This window comes from Phalacrocorax carbo, chromosome 3 (assembly GCF_963921805.1).
Source record: "Phalacrocorax carbo chromosome 3, bPhaCar2.1, whole genome shotgun sequence".
Lineage (NCBI taxonomy): Eukaryota > Metazoa > Chordata > Aves > Suliformes > Phalacrocoracidae > Phalacrocorax > Phalacrocorax carbo.
Window position 1 is genome coordinate 39029217 of NC_087515.1, and position 20870 is coordinate 39050086.

The 20870-nt window shown below is 50.6% G+C and overlaps 1 protein-coding gene across 11 annotated transcripts; it reads right to left on the bottom strand.

Moving 5' to 3' along the window:
* Positions 1-29: 29 nt before the first annotated feature.
* Positions 30-20847, bottom strand: LOC135312518 (ninein-like protein). 11 transcript variants are annotated; one of them, XR_010372086.1, is made up of 17 exons: positions 17988-18087; positions 16255-16391; positions 16035-16172; positions 15629-15767; positions 14841-14951; positions 14299-14388; positions 12026-12122; positions 11389-11531; positions 9991-10316; positions 6744-6851; positions 5963-6032; positions 4519-4770; positions 3239-3451; positions 2317-2433; positions 1983-2223; positions 1316-1434; positions 30-347 (listed from the first exon to the last, which is right to left on the bottom strand). XR_010372086.1 is itself a non-coding variant. In XM_064446576.1 (17 exons), exons 4-17 carry the CDS (start codon positions 16320-16322, stop codon positions 2035-2037), a joined length of 2061 nt encoding a protein of 686 aa, XP_064302646.1. In that variant the 5' UTR covers positions 16323-16391; positions 18115-18340; positions 19649-19715; positions 20829-20847; the 3' UTR covers positions 1566-2034. The 11 variants fall into 11 exon arrangements, 10 of the variants coding, with proteins under 10 accessions (XP_064302646.1, XP_064302645.1, XP_064302647.1 ...); XM_064446576.1 differs by lacking the exons at positions 30-347; positions 1316-1434; positions 17988-18087 and adding exons at positions 18115-18340; positions 19649-19715; positions 20829-20847 and having other exon boundaries at positions 1566-2223; XM_064446575.1 differs by lacking the exons at positions 30-347; positions 1316-1434; positions 17988-18087 and adding exons at positions 18115-18340; positions 19649-19715; positions 20559-20820 and having other exon boundaries at positions 1566-2223.
* Positions 20848-20870: the final 23 nt, after the last annotated feature.

Here is a 20870-nt window from a genome sequence, read left to right on the forward strand (position 1 = left end):
TTTTCAAGAGTTAACTTTTTGTTCATTTAACATTCTGACTTGGCTCTCTGGCCCAACCCATCTTGACCCTGCAGGGTGATGCTCAACTGGTGATTTAGGTCTCTCAGTGGAGACCTTGGAGCTGTTCCTCCAAGTGTCAGATGAGGCTGCATGACCTTCTTTCTAGGATTAGTCAAGAAGCCTTATCTCCCACCAGAGGCCTATGAATGGTGTTTCTTAAGGTGCTGAGTGAATAAGCACTGCAGTCTGGGTCACGAGCCTGGCCAAGGTTTCTCCCAGCACGCTTGGGCTGTGCCTCTGTCCCTCTATGAAGAGTCTCTTTCCCCAGAGCACTGGTCTGGTAGGCCCTATTTGGAGTAGGAGTGGGAAAAGGAGCAGAGGGTTTTAAGGATTCCAATTAGCATAAAACCAGAGGAAGGCTGAAGAGCTGCTCACCCTGTCTAGTTTTCCTAATGGAGCTGCTCACTCTTGAGCAGTGGCTGAGAGATTAACGCTTCCACAAACAAGCCCTAGGTAAGAACAGAGGTTTGTCTAGCCCCCATCTCTGACAGGAGCCAAAAAGTGTATACTTTAGGAAGAATACAGGAACAGCATAAATGCTTGGCCTGTTACTGCATTGCTCTCCCAGCCCTAGCCAAGGAATCTCCCTGAGCTAGCCCACACCCTTTGTGGGTTGTCCCTCCTTGTAATAGCCCAGTTTCCCTCATGGCCCTTGTAATCAGGGCTGTCCCCAACGCAAAGAAAGAAGTCTCAGCTGTTATCCACCAGGGCAGAAAAAGCATGCCTAGACCAAGGGGGCCTCCTCAGTCACAGCCTCCAACCATCTCCCAACACTGTCCAAGGACTGAGGAACCCTTCTACCCTGGCGGGCTGGGACTTAAAGGCACTGGCTGAGTTCACAGCCAATTTACCCCTTTTAGTTTTGAACAAACAGCCTGAGCTATTTTTAAGCCCTCTTCTTTATACTGATTTTGTCTAGCCTCTGCTTTGCTACCCTGATCCAGTCAGGCTTGTCTAGTCTCTCATATAGTAGCATCCATAGCCTCCAAAATCCTAGGAGTCCTTTCACAGCCCCACAGTGGCAACCACAACCCCCATGTAAATATTCTCTGCTCTGCAGAGAGCAAGGCAGGGGCACTGTGGCAACAATGCATCCTCCATGCAGAGGGTAATGCCCTGGGCAGCTCAATAAATTTGGTATTTGCTGATGTGAATGCTTGGCTTTGTGGCCTTTAGACAACTTGTTTTGGCAAAAGCAGTACTCACTTCCAGTGTGAACACCAACAAGGAAGGCAAGGTGATGCAATTCACTTACCATGTCTCCTGGTCTCCTTTGAAGAAGCGCAGTGCTGAGTAGGGGTCACCAACACTGCCGCAAGCCTTGGAGGCCCAAATTGAAAGAGGGCTCTTCCCTCAGCCCCTCTATCCTGCTCACTGCAGAGGCAACAGGTTGGTTTGGATCCTAGGCTCAGGCTCCTAGAGCCCAAGAGGAGCTGTAGGGAATACAAGTTCAGCAACAGTTGGGAGAGGCTACTGAAATACAGAGCAGACTGGAGATGCCAGGAGGTGCTGTAACACTGCAAACATTTTAATGCCACAACAGCTTTCCTGCTCAGAGTGATACAGACGCAGGAACCTGCAAGCCCTCTTGCCCTGTCTTTCCAGCCATAACAGCGTGGCCCTAACAGCAGCCCTCCACAGCAAGGGAACATCTACACCACCACCAAACACGCTGCCAGAATGCAGGCAGCTCCTGTAGGATGGCTGCCCTGAGATGGACTTGACTTAAAACAGCACACTCTGCCAGAGGAAGGCACCAAAGCTAGTGCTTTCAGTAGGAAAATTCAGCTATCCACAGGACCAATTTCCTTAAAGGACTGTGTCTAGCTTCTCTGGTTTTTACTTTCTACCCAGGGAAGTCCTCGCAAGAAGAGAGAGGACACAGCTGATGTCCCAACCCAGCCAAACCTTCCCTTCCGCACCTGACAAACCCCAGCCAGGACAAGGGGCAGGGCTGCCACAGTGGGTGCCCTATCAACCACTCAGAGATGCTGGTGTGATTTTTCCTATGAGTTGCTTCAGAGCTGAGGCTTGCTCCTCCAACAGCTGGTTCTTCTCCTCAGTGCTCTTCTGCTTCAGCTTAGCCGCATGCAGAGCCATTGCAAACCCGCTGTTCTCCTTGTGGAGGTCTTTGATCAGCAGTTTGTTCCTGGAGAGTTGGGCCTACAGCAGGGACAGGAGGCTTAAGGTTCAGCATCCCCACCTGGGGGTCCCAGCCAGGCAGGGACACACAGCATTAACCCCTCTTGCACTCACCTGGGTGTCTTTGAGCTGAGCCACCCTCTGTGCCAGCACAGCTTCAGTGCTCCTCAGATTGTGGTCCAACCCCTCCGCCTGCTCCACAGCTGCCTGCAGCAGATGCTCGTGTTCCTCCTGCAGTAAGCAAAGCCTAACGTTGGGTTGTCCCAGCACTCACCAGTCCTCTGGCAATCCTGGACTATGCATTTCCCCACGGCCCCACTCACAGACCTTCATGCTCCCTGAAAGAGAGCGTAGGGGGAGCAGCAGAGGTGGTGCAGGATACAAAGAGCACTGGGACAAGCGTCTAGAGCAGTACAACCTTCCCTAGGTCAGCACCACCCAGTTTTAAGACAAGGCACAGATTGCTGGGAACAGCACTGTTTTCTGTAAAAACAAACCAATGCCCTCCCCTCTCTCAGCTGTGTCCAGAAAAGCTGAGGGAGACTTGGATGCAATTTTTGTATCTGCTCATTTTAACTCCTATGGGCTTTTTTTTTTTTTGCTCCATCTTTGCCCAGGTTAGTTCAGTTGAATCACAGTGTCCTTGAAACAAAGGACAAATTTTTTTGCAGCGGTGCCCTAGAGGTAAAACCACCCCACAGGCTACATCTTCACATAGAGGGCTCAAACTTTCTTCCCCAGCCTGAGCAGGGAATGTCTCCCTGGATAACTCCTGCTCTCTAGGCACAAGGTGTCCAGTCTGGGGTAGGTGGATTAGAGTGGGGAGGGCTCCTGTTTGAGTGCAGGGCAGTGACTGGGGTCATGAGGAATGAAAGTTGCAGCTGAATTTGAAGATCAAGTGCATTTTCCACGTGGGCTACTGATACATGGGCATCTTCCACCCAAACCTCTGGTGGCTTCAACCACAGCTGCCTTCCAGGCTGGCAGTGCTCCCTCCCCAGTACCCTCAACTGAGCTCCTGCAATTCCCTGCTTACCTGAGTCCTGACCAGTTGCCTGCGTGTCTGCTCAGCCTGCCGGTGTAGGTTTTCCTGGAGCTGCTGAGCCTTGCACTGTTCCTCCCTCAAGCTGTTTTGCAGCTGCTCAAACTGCTTCTTTGGCACCATGTTGTTCATCTGGGTCTTGGCCTGCTGCAACTGCAGAGCGTGTCGAGTCCGGGCCAGACTCAGGCTTGCTTTGGCTTCCAAGAGCTGTAGCATGGAAAGGCCGATAGCTGGTTACAGCTTTGTGCCAGCAATGGGACAGGCCCCAGGGTGTGCTGCAGGTGAGGGGAGAGGTTAGGAAGCACTCAGTGCCCACCTCAGCTCTCACAACAGCATTGCCAGGGCAGATCAGCAGGACCATGGGTATGGTGCTTGCTGGGCAGCCTAGAAAGCCAGGGATGGAGAACACCAAGCTGCAGGAGGAGAAACGGGCCCCTTGCTGAGAGATGCTCCCCATGCTGAGCAGTGAGGAGCAGGAGTTGCTGGAGAGATCCTCTGAGAGGGAGTCCTAGCACCAAGGGCTGCAACGGCAGGAGGCAGAGAGGGATACTCACCTGGGTTTGTTCTTAGATACATCCCAGGCAAGCTGGGCTTCAATCCCTGCCTGTACTGCACGTGCTCTGCTTCCTGCCACCAGCAAAGGGCAAACCTGGTACTGGGAAGCAGGTCTTGTCCAGCTTTGCACCAGGGCTACCCAGGGGTGTCTGGCATGAGCAAGCTGTACACTGGAAAGCCAGTCCCTGAGCCTGTCCTCATGACAGAAGGCAGGAGAGGGATATTAACACATTTGGAGGTTTCTCCCAACAGCTTTCCTCTATCCTAGTGGTCCTTGTTCCCCTGCTCTGATCACCTCATTTCCCTCCCCTCAGACATGGCCTGCCTAGCCCCTGTCATCCCGGCCCAGCCCCTGCCCGATCCTGCCACTCTTCTAGCTCGTCTGTCAGCTGAGCTATGGGGAATGACAGCTCCTGGCACTCCTGTGTGAGCCACCTCCACTCAGCGCCTCCATCTCCTCTGCCCAGCCAGCCTGCCCAGGACAAGGACAGAGGGGACGTCACAGGGCAGCTGCAAGCAAGGACCCATCCCAGGCTGCACCTGAACTGGCTTCAGACATATCCGAGCAGGAAGGCAAGTCCTTTGTCCTCCACAAAGAGGAAGACGGAAGTCTTTTCTGCCTAGGGAAGGTGTCCAATACAGCCCCAAGCAGGGCAATACTAACATCACAGGGACCACTCAACAGCCTGCCACCCTGCAACTAACTGAATGACACCCACCTTCTCCTCTGAGGCCTTGAGCTGCTGTCGGAGCAGCTCTGTCTCCATCCAACATGCTGCATGCTGCTGGCGGTGCTCCAGCCTTGTGGCCATATCTGCTCCTTGTAGCCGCTCAGCCTCCACAAGCCTCTGGCTCTGCAGCTGGACAGTGCCAGGGCCAGCACCATGGCCGGCCTTGTGCTCAGTGAGTTCGTGGCCCAGCTGACGCATCTTGACATTCAGGTGAGAGACCTGCCCCTTGCTCTTCTCACTCTGGAAAAGGTTGAGGAAAAAACACAATTCATGCACAGAGGCTTGGGGTGAGAAGAGAGGCAACAGAGACTTAACTTGTCCCCTGCTGTCAATGCTGGGCTCCCACCCAGGAACACCGCTGCTGCTGCAGGTCCTTACGGGCACTCAGAACAAACGCCTTCATTTCCCACCCTGACCAAAGCCCTGTGGCCAAGTTCAAGCACAGCATTCCCAGGTAAGAAGGCCTGCACAGATGATAGCCCTGGGGGAGGTCACTAGGGAAAGTGGGGGGCCAGGGAGAGCAACTGTACCAATGTGTAACAGAAATACTAAGATTGTTAAGAATAAAGTATGAATGGAAATGTGTCTGTGTACATGTGTGAAAGTACCAGGTGAAAGAGCAGAGTAAGGGCTACAAGACCAGCCTGTATAGACACTGAAGGGCACTATCCCCCAGACATTGCTCCTAGGACACCACCCCCGGCACGAGTGCTGAGCAAGGTGCAGTTTCTGGTCCATGCTCTGACCAGACCACAGCACAGATAGATGCAGGCTTGCTGCTGACATGTTAACAGCAGGGTGGCAACACACCCCACATCCCATTCCTCTGCTAGCCTCCCAGCAAAATGGGCAACCAACACAGCTTTCTTCCAAAGGAGGAAAAGCAGACAATGGGAAGCAGGTTTGTGGCTGAAGGTTAATGGAAGCTGAAGCCAGCAAGGGCCAACAAAGGTCACTCTGCTGTGGCTGATAGCTCCAAAGAGTCCAAAAGACATGTCCAAAAAGTAGACAGCATTTCCTAGTCATGAGGAATCCCAAGAACACGGTGAGGAACTAACAGACTACAACTGTCGTTCATGTTGCACATAAGCAATCCTGTCCAGGCCTTGTGTGCACACATGTCCAAGGGCTCACAAGCATGTGGGTTTGAGGCTGGGAGTGAGCAAAATCTCTGGGAGAAAGAGTGCATGTAGGTAAAGACAACTTCATTAAAGATTTTGCAGTAACGCCTTCCCTTCTGTAAGACCTTCATTGACTTTTGTCTCACAATTTTTCCCTACTTGACAAGCTATAAAATGAAGCTGATTCTTCAAAGCAAGACTGGGTTTGAATGTTTTATACAAACATTCCCCTTCTCTATAAGCATGTGTGGGTTTTGTCCTCCTAAATCCTTCAGCCAGGAGCCTGTCAGTTAGTGTTAATGGCTTCTTACCAACACTGTTAACTCTGCTATATCTGCCAGATCCTCCACCTTCTCTCTGCCCAACTCGTTCACGTGCTTCCTGTCAGGGAGAGGCATATGATCAGTTTCAAGCCAGAGAGCAGTAAACCATGGCCCACCAGAGAAGGGCCCCATTCCGGGGAGCCACACATCTGGTTTCAGCATGCAACAAGAAGCAAAGCCAGGCCAAAACAAATATAGTCCTGAATTGATTCAGGAGTGGGTCAGGTGTCTCTGCCCAAACAGGTGACAGCCCAGCCCAGGGCAGACAGCTTGAGGACACTCAAAGTCCTGCAACTTTGTCAGAGGCCTAAAAATCAGGGATGAAGAACAGTGGCAGAGCCAGCTTAGCAGACTCTTGGGACCATCCGCACCAGAAACCTGGCTCTCCTTGGAGTTATGGCTCACTGGGTGACCCTAGTACCTATCTTAATCTTCCTAAGGTAGCAGCAGGCCATTAGCCAACAGGTTTGTGTAGCGACAAAGCCCATCCTTCCCTCCCTCAGCATACCCATCCCCACAGCCTTCCCCAAACCCAGCTCTGGACCCTGTGCTCTGGCCTGCCCAAGCCTTTGGCTGGCCAAGCCCATGCCAGCACTGGCTCCTTTTGCGTGGAACAAAGGGTGAGAGTGCTGGCTTGCTCAGAAACGAGAAAACAAAAGGCAGGTTGAGCCAGCTGAAATCTGGTAAATGAACCTGAGTGGCTGTTCCTTTTACAAGCATTAGCTATCCACCCATTTGCCAGCCTCCCAACAGCTGGCTCCTCTCTTACTCATCATGTTCACTGCCCTTCTCCTTTGCTAGTCTCAGCTCTTGCTGGAGTCTCCCAAGTTGACTTTTCAGCAAGCTGTTCTCCTTCAGCAGCTGGCACAGCTCTCCCCTGCAGGGAGAGACAGCAGAGTGAGAAAACATTCAAAAGCCCAGTTTGCTTTTTGCATCCTACACTGGCTCTCTCCTCTATTCCCATTTGGTTTCCAAGGACAGTGAGAACTAAAGAAATCTGAGAAACAACCATCCACTAAGTCACACAAAACATGTGGGGACAATCAAGAGACACTGATGAAGAAGCAGCAGGTCTTCAGGGGAAGGGAAATAAAGGGGAATAAAGATAAATAGCATCAGACCCTGAATTTGTGTGGCTTCCAACTGGCTGGAATTATTTTGCAGGCCTGCCAAGGAGTGGAAACAAAGAGATGTGGCTCATCGAGACATGCTGAGATTTCATTACAGGATAACTAGGTGGTGAGTCCAACCACTCAACTGCAGTAGAGCCACATCTGGAGAAGTCAGCTTGCTTGTGAGGCCCCTGGAATTTTACAATGCTGGACACAACAGCTATGACCCCAGATCCATGGTAGCCTCTCTGCCTCATTATCCTTCCACTCCTACTGGTACTCCCAGACTCTCATGAGGCCATGAATACTGACATTTGTGGGAAGGAAACTCAGTCCTGTGTTAATCAGACAGTCCTATCCAATAGCTCCTGCTAAACCACAGATCCACGTAGAACCCAGTTTCCTCAGGGGACAGTGCAGGAGAATGGATTGTCCATCCTGGCAGGGAGGACGGCACTGCAGTTTGTGGCACTGCATGGGGGAGGCAGAGGATCTGATTGGGAAGTTCTTCCTCTCTTTTCCAAGAAAGCAAGCGAGAGGATTAGTGCATAGGCTGCGTGGCATTTGCTCCCCCTGCTTGGCAGGATGCTCCTCACAGCTCCTGCTTTCTGAGTCAGTTTTACAATAGGATTCATATGCTGTGCTTCCTGTGGCATCTCCCACACCCATGTACAGCTGTACAAAGCACAGGAGACAAGGGCATGGTCAGCCCACAGCCACATGAGCGTACCCCAGCTCTCTGACCACACTCCATGGCTAGTAAAAGACATGCAGGGAATAGCAAGACAGAACATAGCTGCTGTTAGAGCATCAAGAGATAACACAGCTGCTGTTAAGAGTGTCTTGGACCATGATGTTGTTAAGCAGCCTTGTGTTTCACAAGGTATCTGCTTTTTTTGCAGCAGCAGCACTGTGTTAGTTCTGCAATCTTCCTTTGCACTCAAACATGCCACTCTCTTCAGCTCCAAGTTCTTTTTCCAGCCAGTGCACACCACCTTTGAGCTACATCAGCTCCAGTATCACCCTGTTCCTTTCCCGCTCCAGCTCCACTTTGACAGCCTGAATGTCATGTTTCCTCCTACACTGCTGTGCCATTCTGTCTCCCAGGGCTTTTTTTCCCTCTTCTCACCCTCCAGACCAAGTCTGTCTATGTAACTGATATGCTGCTTTGTCTGCTGTGTGAAGGCAAACCATTTAACTTTGCCCTCTCTGCCTCCTCCCCAAGCACATCCCATTGTCTAACAAGATTTCATTTCTCCCTGACAAATGCTTTCAGCTTTGGCTCCAGCTTCTAGATAGAGCAGGCCATTCACTGCTACAGACATCTGCACTGATCCATCCATCACACAATTCTTCATTACTTCTCTGTTCCTTCAGTGCTGAGGTTGCAACAGAAGATTTTGGTCCACCTGCTCACCTGAGTCTTGGGGACCTGGTCCTTTCCTCTTGGAGGACAGCTCTCCAAACTCCTTGTCCCTTGCAACACCAGAGCCCTCAGCCCCATGATCTCTGCATTATTCCCATTTCATCCCAGTGCTTTTCTTCCCTTTTTCTTCACAACAGCCAGCATCTCACACATCTTGACTTGTTCCTCATTAACCTTCTCTTCCAGCTTAGGTGTCTCTTCTTCCACAGAGAGACCATGTCCTTTTCCTTCCACATCCACTGCTGCCTCTCCTGGGCACACGGCTCTTGAAGGTCTCCCCTTGGAGCCTTTATCATTGGGAAATCACACCCTCTCACACCAATGTTGCTGCAACAAAGCCTTACAGCTGTCCTCACACTGGCATTCACTCCAAGACAGCTCTTGATTATGCTCTGCATCTTTTCTAAAGATAAAAACCATTTTGCTGACCTGGATTTGATAACACAGCTTGAAAAGTTCAGCCTCAGAATGTACTTTTGCTGGAGAGGCAATACAAAGTTTTCTTTAGGTTGCAAAGTCAAGGCAATTACTTAAACATTACAGAAAGTTCCCATACCATTCTGCACTTCTCAAAGACTTCATCAGATATTTTCCAACAATTCTGAAAGCTCCCCACTACAGCCAGTCCCTCTGTCATTCACCAGAGATGATGGTAACACAGCTCAAATGCCTTGTATTCCTGTTATTTGGATTTGTTCCCTTGGTCTGCCAGACTTCAGCCAAGTCACCTCCTTTCTCCCACATCTACCCCATAGTTCAGCTCCTCAACCCTACAACGGAGAAAATGACCTAGCAAAATCTTCCACTTGCATATTGCTGAAGCAGACTCTGCTCCTGACAAGAGGCAATGAAGGGAGGCACAGCAGGGAAGAGGCAGGAGGAAAGCCTGGGGGCAGTGCTGGAGTGTGCTGGGAAGCAGGAGGGGGCAGGCATGGACAGGCAACAGTTTCCTCTCCAATTTCTCTCTGGCCCCTGGGGAGGTTGCAGAACTGGCACCACAAGCACAGGAAGGGAAAATGAACAGCCATTTAGTGACAACCTTACTCTCCCACAAGCCAGCCTGTTTTGGCCATATAGAGAAATTTAAGCCACTTTTTGCTGCTTTTAAGAGAGCAGGTTGTGATGCTATATCAAGTAGAGGTGGGTTTGCTGAAGGAACTAGAGAGAGATAATAAGAAAACACTGATAAAAGCTCTCTTATTTCTCTTACTGTTTGAGATACAGTCTTTGCTGGTACTGTGTCTGACACAAGCTTGTAGAACATGCAGGAAAACTTCATCTTGCAATAAAAGCACTCATGTAAGGGGAGTTTAGATGTCTTACTTTGAACAGCTGCAGCCCTGAAATACTGCCCAGATTTTCTTCCAAATGAGAGAAGCTCTCCAGCTCTGTGAAAAATCAGCCCAACCTACTCTGGTATGAGCAGGGGATGCACCCCTAGTCCCCCACTCAGCCCCAGAAAGAGAATGGTGCCAGACCTCATGCTCTCTCTGTCCCTGCGCTGCATCCTCAGCTCTTCTCGATCCTCATCCAGCTGCTGCCCTGGATGGTAAATGTCTTCAGTGTGCTGTTGTCCCACCCTGGCCTGCTCCAACTCAAACCACTCCTCCAACTTCAGGCTCCACACACATTTTTGCTCTTTCAGGCTATCAATTACAGCCCAGTACTTTGCAACTGTTTCTTCCAGGTCTCTCTTCTGGTCTTCCATCTTGCACATCTCAGCCTTGAAGCTTTCCTCACTGTCCTTCCTCTCTCTCTCAGTGTTTTTCTCCATTAACTCGATTTCCTCCTTGTAATAGTTTATCTGTTGGGAGGAGATAGGATTTGGATATTAGCACCATGCCCCCGGGAGCTCCCCTCTTCTCCAATAGCTCTGACTCAGATCAGTCTATTGGTCCTTCTCAACAGGGACACTCTTCAGGCAGTTCTGGTCTCTACTGAACTGAGGGCAATAATCAGTCTCACACAACACCCTCTAACAAGCAGATATCAGTGGGTCCCAGCTCTTCCCAGAAAGCTGCACAGTTCTCCCCTTTCTCCTTATCTGCAAGGGACTCCAGAGCGGAGAAGGGAGAGGCCAGGACATCATCTGCCGCTGCTCCTCATATCCTTCTGCCACACTGCAGAGTGTTCCCTTGTCCAAGGTGTAGTGGTGAATAGCTGCTGCTCCCCACAGTTCCCCTGTAAACACTAGAAACTCCAGGATTAGATGAGCACAAAGGCAGGACTGTGAAGCAGGCAGATCTGCAAGCAGTTTTGTGCTCCTTGAACTGTTCATCACCCATGTGATAGTTTAGGATTTAGTCTTGCAGTGCGGCAATGGAAACCCAGCAAGCATCCCCAACCTCTCAGGTCAGCAGAAAAAGGAGTGAAGGTGGAAACTGAGGCCTCTCACATGAGCACTCACTGCTGTCTAAAGGGAGGGTAGGGCTCACACTGTCACCTTAGGGCAAGCAGCTTAAAAGTGTGCTGCAAGCCCAGGCATACAGGACTCTGATAGCCCCCATGTCCTCAGGAGACACCTGGCTGCTTCTTCTCTTGGTCCTGTCACTGGTTTTACTGAGACAGCAACACTAAATAGAGTTAATCTCTGGCTCCCCATAACGAGCAAGACCCACACAAACATTTTGCAAGGTGACAGAGTTTTCCACAAAGCCTTTGCCAGCCACTGAGGGCTCCACACCCTCCTACCAGCTAAGATGGGCTGGGGAGGCACAGGTAATAACCCCAGCAGAGAGAGAAGGTACCACCCCACTCCCCAGCCTGAACTTTCCAGCAACCCTCCTGGAGCAGATGCCCCGTCAGCCATGCTGTAGCAGGGTGCTTACCAAGCAGTTGTGCCAAGATGTCAGGACATCTACCCCCACCCTCCTCACCTTGGTTTCCAGCTGTACCTTCAGGTCCTGCAGCTGCTCTTGGAATGGCTCCATTGACAGTGACGTCTCTGTGCATGCAGCTGTGGGAACAAGAGTGCTGGGAGCATGACACAGTGGCAGAGAGGAGCCCTGTGAGGACAGGCCTACAAGACAGCACAGGCCTGGCTGTCCTGATCAGGATGGCTGCAGCTTCATTGAGTCAAGTCCATACAGCCCCAAAAGATGGAGATCCCCCATCTGGCAAGCAGCCCCAGGGCTGCATCACCCCTCTGGGCCAGAAGTTTCTTCCTAATCCTCAACCTGAATCTCCCAACCCACAATTTGTGGCTACTTCGTCTTTATTATACTGTGTTTCCTCAATATCCTCAACAGTGAAAGTCTGCCTGTTCACTCCCAGCTGCCTAGTCCACAGGTCACCATCACCAGCTCTCTAGTTGAAAGAGCCTCCTTCCCTCCATCTCCCTCCTCTTCACCACCCATCACCTCCTTCTTCCCTCCCATGGCTGCCCACTGCCAGAATTGGCAGCAGGAACTCAGGCACAACAAGCCACCCCGCATTCCCATGGACACTCCGATCCGGAGGGAACCTTGCTCTTGCTGAAAAGATGGAGAGGCACCAAACCCTCCTGCATTTTACCTCCTGCTGGCAGCCCTCTCTCAGTCCTGCTCTCCTGTAGCTGGAGACGCAGCCTTTCCAGCTCCCTCCGCAGCACTCCATTCTGGTCCCACAGCACCTGAAGCAGAGACTGGTCACGATGCAGCTACGAACCTCCCCAGGGCTGTAGGGGGCCAAGTGCCCACAGTTCCCAGCAGCCAAGTATACTCAGGGTCTCTTGCAGCATGAAGAGCAGAGCCCCCTCACCAGCACAGTAAGAGAATAAGGCAGGGGCATTTTCTTCCATCCCAAACAGCAGGGATGAGAGATTTTGGAAGAGCCAGAGAAGAAATACAAGCCCAGATTACTGCCACCACTATTACAAGAACATCATTAGACGCTGTAAAGCATGATGAGCCACTAGCCACTGCTCCCGCATGCAAAAGCGCATAATACCAGGGGCTTTTGCAGACACCTTGGAGGGCTGGACCTCCTGAGACCCATCCTGACCTAAATAAAACCACTGCTAGTGACCAACAAGCAAAAAACACTGTGATTTCAGTACAAGTCCAGAGGTTTGAGTTTACATCATCAAGACACTCTCATGGGCATCTGGGCTAGCCAAAAAGCACTACTGTATGCAGACAAAGCAACAGCAGGATTTGTAGTGAAGCAAGTCTCACAGGGTTCTGGAAGGGAACATTTTTAGGTTGCAGAAGGAATAAAGTAAGGTCAGAAGGTGCTAATCCCACAGGAAGCAGAGCACGAGGCAGGTCCTGCTGCCTGCTTAGCAGAGAGACATCCTCAGGAGGCCAGGACAGGAGTTTACCCCATCTCAGCACCAACATTATCCTGCAGCAAGGAGTCCCATGGCTAAACACCACACTATGAGCCACCACACCAGTGCAATAAGCCACTTCCATGAGGGTGCCTGGAGCTGGACAACTGTTCACAACCTCCAACCCTTACTGGAAGCAACAGCATACAAGGCACCCTGCCTCGCACTGGACTGTCCGCTTTGAGCAGATGTCAAATTATATCCCATATGCTGCCACCCAGGAAACTGGTGGGCTGCAAGAGACTACAAACCAGGTTACTTCCAAAGATCCCAATTAATAAATATTATTGAGCAGATCTAGACAAATGCAAACCCAGTTTGTTTAATCTCCATTCTAAATAGGAGAGCAGAGGAGGAGGGGGGTGGACAGCATTCAGTAAGGGTAAAGGATAAACCCCAGTGGGTGCCTTCACAGGGGCAGATGAAGCCTGAAGGCTAAACCTCTCCATCCATCAGCATTCTCATGGACAGCTCTGGGGCTGCTCAATGGGAAGAAAAATTGCAGCACCAAGCATCTTCAACATTCTGGTGCCACATGGAGCAATGCTGCAGTGGATAATGCTCCAGCATGTTTGCCTTTAATTAGAGCTTCAAGAGGGGCTGTCTGCTGCACCTGTGAAACAGCTTTGCTGAAAATGCAGATTTCATCCCTGCTGAGGGGATTTGGTAAGTCACCATTTCTACTCTGTGGTATTCCCCAGTCACACATAGCACCTGGAGATAAACAGGCAATGCAATAAGCACAGGACTCGGGAGCCAAGGCACAGAGCACCCAGCAGCTCACAACATGCAAGATACACAACTCAAAAAGAGAGAAGGGAAATGGAGGCTGTGCTCCTGGCCCAGAGAGCCCAAAGCTCTGGGCAGGGGCAGAGCACCCTGCAGGAGATACAGCACACACAACACCAATGCCTGGACCAGACACACACCAAGTACCTGGACAGGCTCACCTTGACTCTCTAGTAGAGTTCAGCAGCAAAAAGTTTTGCAGGGGTTGTTAAAGTGGGGCAAGAAGGAGGAAGGGAAAACCAAAAAGATAGAAGAATTTAGCTGATTACAAGCTTTCCAAAGAAGAAGAACAGCTTTCTTCCTTGCGTTCAAGAAGAAATGCAACACAGCCCAGTGTGGTCTGTCCTTATACACAGAGATACACGGTTCCCAAACAAAATAGCCCATGGCTACAGGGTGGCAGGAAGGGAGGAACTTACAACCCATCCCTACTCCCCCCTGCCAGTTTCCCAGCAAGGGAACCAACCCATGGAGGGCTGCAGGAGCAAGGAGACAAGCTGCTTTACTGAGGGCACAGCTGTGTCCACCCTCCTGGCAAAGGACTCTGAGCAAGGCAAGAGGGATCCCCCCACCCTGCACTCTGATCAGGGCTGCCTCCTTCCTCTCCCCCCGGCCAACGTGTCCAACAGATGTACCAATGAGAGCTGTATTTTCCCGACAGCATTGCTGGAGAGCTGCACACCCATACCTGGCACTGCCGCTCATACTCCAAGACAATCTCTGCAAAGCACTTGCTCTGGTCCAGGAGCTCTGGGCTGTGGGGCTCCTCCTGGCCCAGCTGCACAAGCACAGGGAAACAGTTCTCATCACAGAAGTTATCACCTCTCCAAATAGAGAGGCAAAAGCTCTACTAAATCACCAGAGCCATGGTGCTACATCCATAGATTCAATGCAAGGGTCAGATGCAGAAACAGGAGGAAAAACATTTTCCTACAGGTGTGAGAGACCCAAAACCACAGGCAGGCTAGCTCTCCCAAACTGGCTAACAAGATCACAGACTCATTACTTTCCCCAGATCCATTTTACCAGGTGCCTTGCTGGAGTGAAGACACTAAAACTAACCCTTTACTTCAATACTTGTGAAAAAGAAAGCTTTTCTTTTCTGGAGTTCAAAGAGGGGGAGACCATAACAACTGACCCAAAATATGCACTATTTCATAGAAAAGGGTCAGTCTTTTGATAAGTCCCTGAAAAGTTCCTATTTAACTGCAATAGAGGAAGAAAGGCTACCTCATCCTTCACAACACGGTTGAGTTCTTTCTGCAGCTCCAACACCAGCTTCTCAGAGGCCACCAGTTTCTCAGCCATCTCCGTGACCTTGTTTTGCAGCTGTATGTTCTCCTGCAGACAAAAAGGAGAAGATTCTCTTGATGTCGTGGGTCCTCACATCGCAGGACAGGTTCATCAACCATGGGCCTTCAGCAGGAAGCTGTAAAACAACTGGCACATCATCATGCTGAATGCAGCACAGCTTGCAGGAGACCAGAGACCCTGCTTTGGACAGCCTGCTGCTGATACACACCATCGGGCTGGGCTTTGGCTCATCTCTCCAAAGCAGAGATGTAGGAGCAGGTTTTTCAGAATAAGAGCTAGACAGCCCCACAGCCCCATCTCTACCTCTGTTTCACAAAACCATGGTTTCCCTCACAACCAACAAAGGCAGCAAGTCCAGAGCTATCTCCATCTGTACTTCTGCACTGAACAGCACTGGGAAAATCCCAGGCACACAGACACCATCATCTCTGCTTTTGGCATGGTCCCTGGCACAATTTTAGCCTCAGCCACCAGGTATTCAGGTGTTACCAAGGGCCAAACCGTTCCCAACAGCCAACATGACAATAATGTCAGGGCAAGGGAACAAGCTCTGTATTTAATTCAACAGTATGGATGTGGCCGATGATTTTTCTGCATAAACCTCCTCCCAGCAAGAGCAACACAAACCATCAATCTTTGTCATCATCCCTGCTTTGCCTCCTCTGAAGAAGTGAAGATGTTTCACCCAGGGCAGTTCTACTTACCTTCATTGTGTGGTTCAATCGCCTTTGCAGGCTGGCCTCTTTGCCCTGGAGGAACTGTGTATCAGCCTCCAGCTTTACTTGGTGATTGATTGCTTGCTGCAAAAGCAGCTCTTTTGCCTCTATGTCTGCCTGAATGTCCCTGGGAAAAACAAGCAACATGGTTGGGGCACCCGAAACATGTTCTTAGATGGCCACAAGGTCCAAACACCCCCTCTCACCATGCACAAAGCAGAAGATTAAGGGATGCTGGGACCATGGAGGGGGTGGGTCTTCAGGGACTTCTCTGCCACTGACACAATGGCAAAACAAGTGGGAGATTCATAAAGGGAAACTGGGACAGGAGGGAGAGGCTGTGGACACCCACAGGAAACCATTTTCCCTGCCCCACCAAAAGGACCTCTACTACCTGAGCTTGCTCTGGGTGTGCTCGAGAGCGACGTACTGCTCGTCTAACTCTCTTCCAAGCTGCAGGCAGCGTCTCTCCACTTTTTCCAAGTCCAGCCTTGCCTTGTCCCTCTCCCTGGCGATCTGCCTCACCTGGATCCTGCAGGCACAGCGAGCAGCATATTATGAGACATCTCACACACCCTCAGAAGGGCTGTCCTCACAGGGTGCAGCACCCTTACCTGAGGCACTGCAGTTTGTATCCGTAGGAGGTGACGGCTGCATGCTGAAGCCCGCTCCTGGGGACCATGAGTGCGTTGTCCAAAGCTGCAGGCAGCTCTGCCAGGCTTACCTGCTCCTCTGTGCTGCTACTCAGCCTCTGCAAGGACAGCACAGACTGAAATAACTTTCTTCCTCTTCTAACAGTGCCAGCAGGACTTCTGACCACCACTCTTTCAGAGATCTGCCCCCATCTCACAGACAGGCTTAGATCACATTCACCCCAGATTTTCCCAGCCCTGGGGTGGCCAAACCCTGCCACCATCACTACCCTGACTGCAAGCGCTTCTTCCACCCCAGACAGCTGCTTGCTGAAAGGCCTTGCTGCTCACTTCACCCACCACCACTGGACAAGGCAGCACCAGAGACCTTGAGGACCTCCTCTAAGTACTTCCAGGGCTCAGATGGCAATTACAAGTTCAGGCTTGGCAAACTTAGTGCTGTTGAGGATGCTAGAGAAGAGATGTGGGCCCATGCAGCTTGTCCAGAAGGACAGACTGCTTGCTACCCTGCACACTCTCCTCTGACGCTGAGGAAAAAAGCAGCGGAGGTTAAGCCAGTGGGGAAAAACTGGCAGAGAAAAACTGACAGCTTTCAATACTGAAAGGAAACTCCAGGGACCCCACCAATATTGGAGAATGTTCTAAAAACCCCAAGCTGCCAGGAGGGAAATGTCCTGAGCTGACCTTAAAGCAGCCACAAGGAGCAGGATGACAGGCACAGACCGTGCACTTTGGCCTCCCTACTGACCCATGAAAACTCTGTATCCACAGAAAGACCAACATGGAAAGATATATAGCATTAGAGGGTCTTGTGAAAACTGTCATACGGGCACTGCCAGCCAACATTTTATTTGACCTAGAAGCTAAAATTGGGCTGAGGTCAGCTTCAAAGGTAAATGAGATTCAGCCAAGCTGAATAAAAAAGAAGAACCCAGAAAGCTGATACAGAACTGGTAACTTCTCCAAGAACACCAGTTTCATACCAGGCTTGGAGGAAGCCTATCCTTAGAGAACCATTATCTCAAAGTCTTAAGTCAAGAGAACCTGAAACCATTCTTCTTTCTTTTTTCTTTTTTGAGCTGTTATGCTCAGGATGCTGGATGGAGCTGTCGTGGCTGTCAGGGTAACCAGCTATTCAGTTCTAACCTAGTGCATTAAAGAGCAGTTACTTCAAAAGCATTTGCAAATGCCTTGCCAGTCCTTGGAATTAAAAGCACTAAGGAGAAAAATGTATTTTACGTCTAACAAAGAAAATGTGGATGAAGCTTGCTCCATGCACTTAAAAGGGGACAGCCAGAGCCACAACAGGCACAGAGACATCAGTGCTTCTGATGCCAATGAACTGGGGTGATCCTTCCTCTCTGCTAGGATATGCATCCCTCTCCTTCCCATAAAAAGATGAGGCTTGACAGCCCTCTATTGTTCTGTATTACCGTCCCACTCCATCTGCACAAGATTTACTCCTACTCAGGCAGCTCTGAAGGGAGCCTTCTGGTCACCATGCAGTGGGTGAAGTCCAGACCATACCCAAAAACTGACCGACAAGTGGAAAACTCTCCCCAGGTCACCACCCTCAGATGCCCAACTAATGTCTACTATATCACCGCCCTGTGAAATAAAACATCTTGGCCTGAATTGTTCTCAGTAAAACCCATCCTTGAGCCTACATTTTGTAGGGAAACAGACAGAGAAACCTTTCTAAGTGCGATGGCTAGATTTGTGTCTGCAGGATATTGTAGAAACATCAAAAACAAATGAACTGTCCTGTGCAGGGAACTGGCAATGACTTATGGTTCTTTATCCAAAGTTAATGGAAGTCACCTCCAAGGAGCTGCAGGACAAAGCATCAACCAGGCTCCTTTTTACCAAGAAATCTTTCTGCCTTTCAGCTCACTCCATGAAGCGCTGACAGTCTTCGCTGCTTGAGAAACGTTGATGCACCTTGGAAAAAGGTGGTCATGTGGCTGAACAAGCCAAGCTGCAACTCCTCTAAGCTCACCCTTCCATCTCCATCCTTCTCCAGTTTAGTGAATAAATCTTTGAGTTCCTAAAAAATTAGTACAAGAGAAGAGAAACTCATCAGCTGCAGGAACATAGCTCAAAGCATCCAAACAGCTTCTTAAAACAAACACCATCTTTCTTACAGTCCAATGGAACACAATTTAAAAACTCTTTCTGAAAATTAACACTGCTCTCTTTCCATGCACGCACAAAGAAACAAAATTCTCCCCACAAAGTCTGAAATGTGAGCCCCAGTGGTGGATACAGACAGGTATAAATCCACTTGAATCCTGCTTCAGTTTTGGGAGAGAAGGGGGATTAAGGCCCCATGCCTACTATGGGACCCTGAAGGGACAGAGTCACCCTGTAATTTCACTTTGGAAATGGCAGACTGTTTGCAGAGACACTCAGCAAAATTACAAAATACAACAGGAACAAGCCGCAACAAGGTTGGCCTCGACCAGCCATAAGGCAAAAATTCTTCCTCCTGAGTGCACTGCAGCCCTGGGACAGACCCAGAGAAGCTGTGGGGTCTCCATCTGGGAGATACTCAAACCTAGACTGGACAAGCCCTGAGCAACTTCATCTAGCTTGAAAGTCGGCCCTACTGTGAAGAGGACCATCCCAGATGCCTCCAGAGTTCCCTTCCCACCTAACCTTGCCTCGGTCAGATGCTACAGACCACTTCCTCTCCAAGGGAAGCCATCTGTGTCCCCAAGGAAATGCAGCCGTGCTTGGGTATACCAGCTCAGGGCCAGTGCCTGCAGTCTAGGGGAAGCAAAGTTTACTCTTGACAGTCACTTCTTTTGACTCTACAGATTCACTGCCCAGAACTCACTGCCCGTCCCTCTCTCAACAAGACAGCTGCCAGCCTTTCTCTGCTCACCCCATTCCTCAGCTTCTTCAGCCAAATGCTGGTCGAGGGAAACCGTGCCTCCTGCACCTACCTCTTCTGGGAGGGCCCAGACTTGAGCCTCAGCCATGTCCAAGGAAGGGCTGGGCACCCCCTGAGAGCTGCAGGCTAGGTCAGGCTTCCAGACGAAAACACAGTATTCATCAGCCATCCTAAAACCAACCTCCCCATAATTATTTGTGAAACAATACTGTAAGGACCAAGCCTGCTGTATCTGTATTCATCCCTGTAAGGACAATGGAAGAGCACAGCCAACGCCACTGACACAACAAGGATGGCGGGGTACAAGCAGCATGACCCACCTGCCGCAAACTCAATCCAGGCATGTTAGCACCATGCCACCCTCCTACAATCCCCTGCAAATCCCAGAGGATCTGTACTATATAGTCTCCTGATATCTTGCCAATACATTACACATAGGGAAGAGGCAGGCCAACATACCTCGTGCCTCCAGCATCAAGGTCGCAAGAGCTTTATTACTTTCAGCCTCTTTGTTTGCCTTCAGGCTCTGTAGTAAGAAAAAAGAGGAAAGAGCATCAGTCACAGTCTGCCCCAGAGCAGGAGTCATGCACCCCAAACCTGCCAAGTCCGCTCAAACATGCAGCTCTTGACACATCTTCTCACAACCAGAATGGGAACAACCCATGTGAACCACTCAGGCAGCCTTGGACATGCTGGGAATGGAAATGTTTTGTGTTTTGTAACTACTTCATTTTACCACATCAAACATTTTAGCTCAGGTCTCAGAATAGCGCCCTGCCAAGCAGGAGAGCTTTTCCCACAAAAGTTTAACGGTTTGTTCAGAGATCAGCCAAGTATCCAGGGTACCCATGGTAGGACAGTTAAATCTGCCCTCTGTTCAAGGATGCAAAAAACATAGGAGGAAAAAAAGAGGAAAAGATTGAAAGTGCAAATCCTGCTGAAATCCCTGATGAAAATGGACCATGAGGGAATGCAGCATGCCCACATCCAAATCCTCTGACCCAAAAGCAAACCCAGAGATCCAGCTCTGTGAAAACTGAATCCCAGCTGCTTGCATGGCAGGGACAGAGAAGTGGAGAGGGCATCAGCTGATAAAAGGCAGAGCAAATCATGGGTCCTTCTCTTCTGGTCTCTGTTAATAACCTCTAAATCTCATTCAACTGCCTGGTCCAAGCCCAGGTTTGCAAATCAACCCTCCTTGGACACCCCTGGGCTTGCAGAAGAGATGATATGGTCTGGCAGCCAGCCCATCCTACCCCTGCAAATTGCCTGGGGTGTTCCTGGGTCTGGACACTGGGATTTTATGTGGGCAAGCCAGGCTGTACATACAGACATCAGCACTTGTGGTTTTCCAAAGGAGACACGTCACCATGCAACCAGAGATCGGGGCCCTTCCACCTCATCTTCAAGCAACACGTTAGGCAGGGAACCGAACCCGCATTCCCCTCCTTTTCCAAGATGTTTTGAGGAAGTTCTACAGCCTCACACGAGAACAGGCCACGCAACACGCTCTGCACAGACGCCTCGACCGGAGGAGTGGCCAGGACGCTCCCGCCACACCTGGACAGCCCCGGGGCGCCGGGGAGGGGTCCGAAAGGCCCGCAGTGCCCAGAGGCCTGCCACCCCCACCCTCACTCACCACCCCGCCGTGCATGCGCACGCCCCGCCTGCCACCCGCACA

Excerpts from the sequence above, each read along its gene's own strand:
- LOC135312518 (XM_064446567.1), bottom strand. The coding sequence starts at position 18,038 with ATGTTTCTACAATATCCTGCAGACACAAATCTAGCCATCGCACTTAGA. Across the intron at positions 11,532-12,025 it reads GAGAGGGCTGCCAGCAGGAG|GCCTGTCCTCACAGGGCTCC; the intron begins GTAAAATGCAGG and ends GCTGTCTTGTAG. Across the intron at positions 6,852-9,990 it reads AGGGACAGAGAGAGCATGAG|GGGAGAGCTGTGCCAGCTGC; the intron begins GTCTGGCACCAT and ends CTCTCCCTGCAG.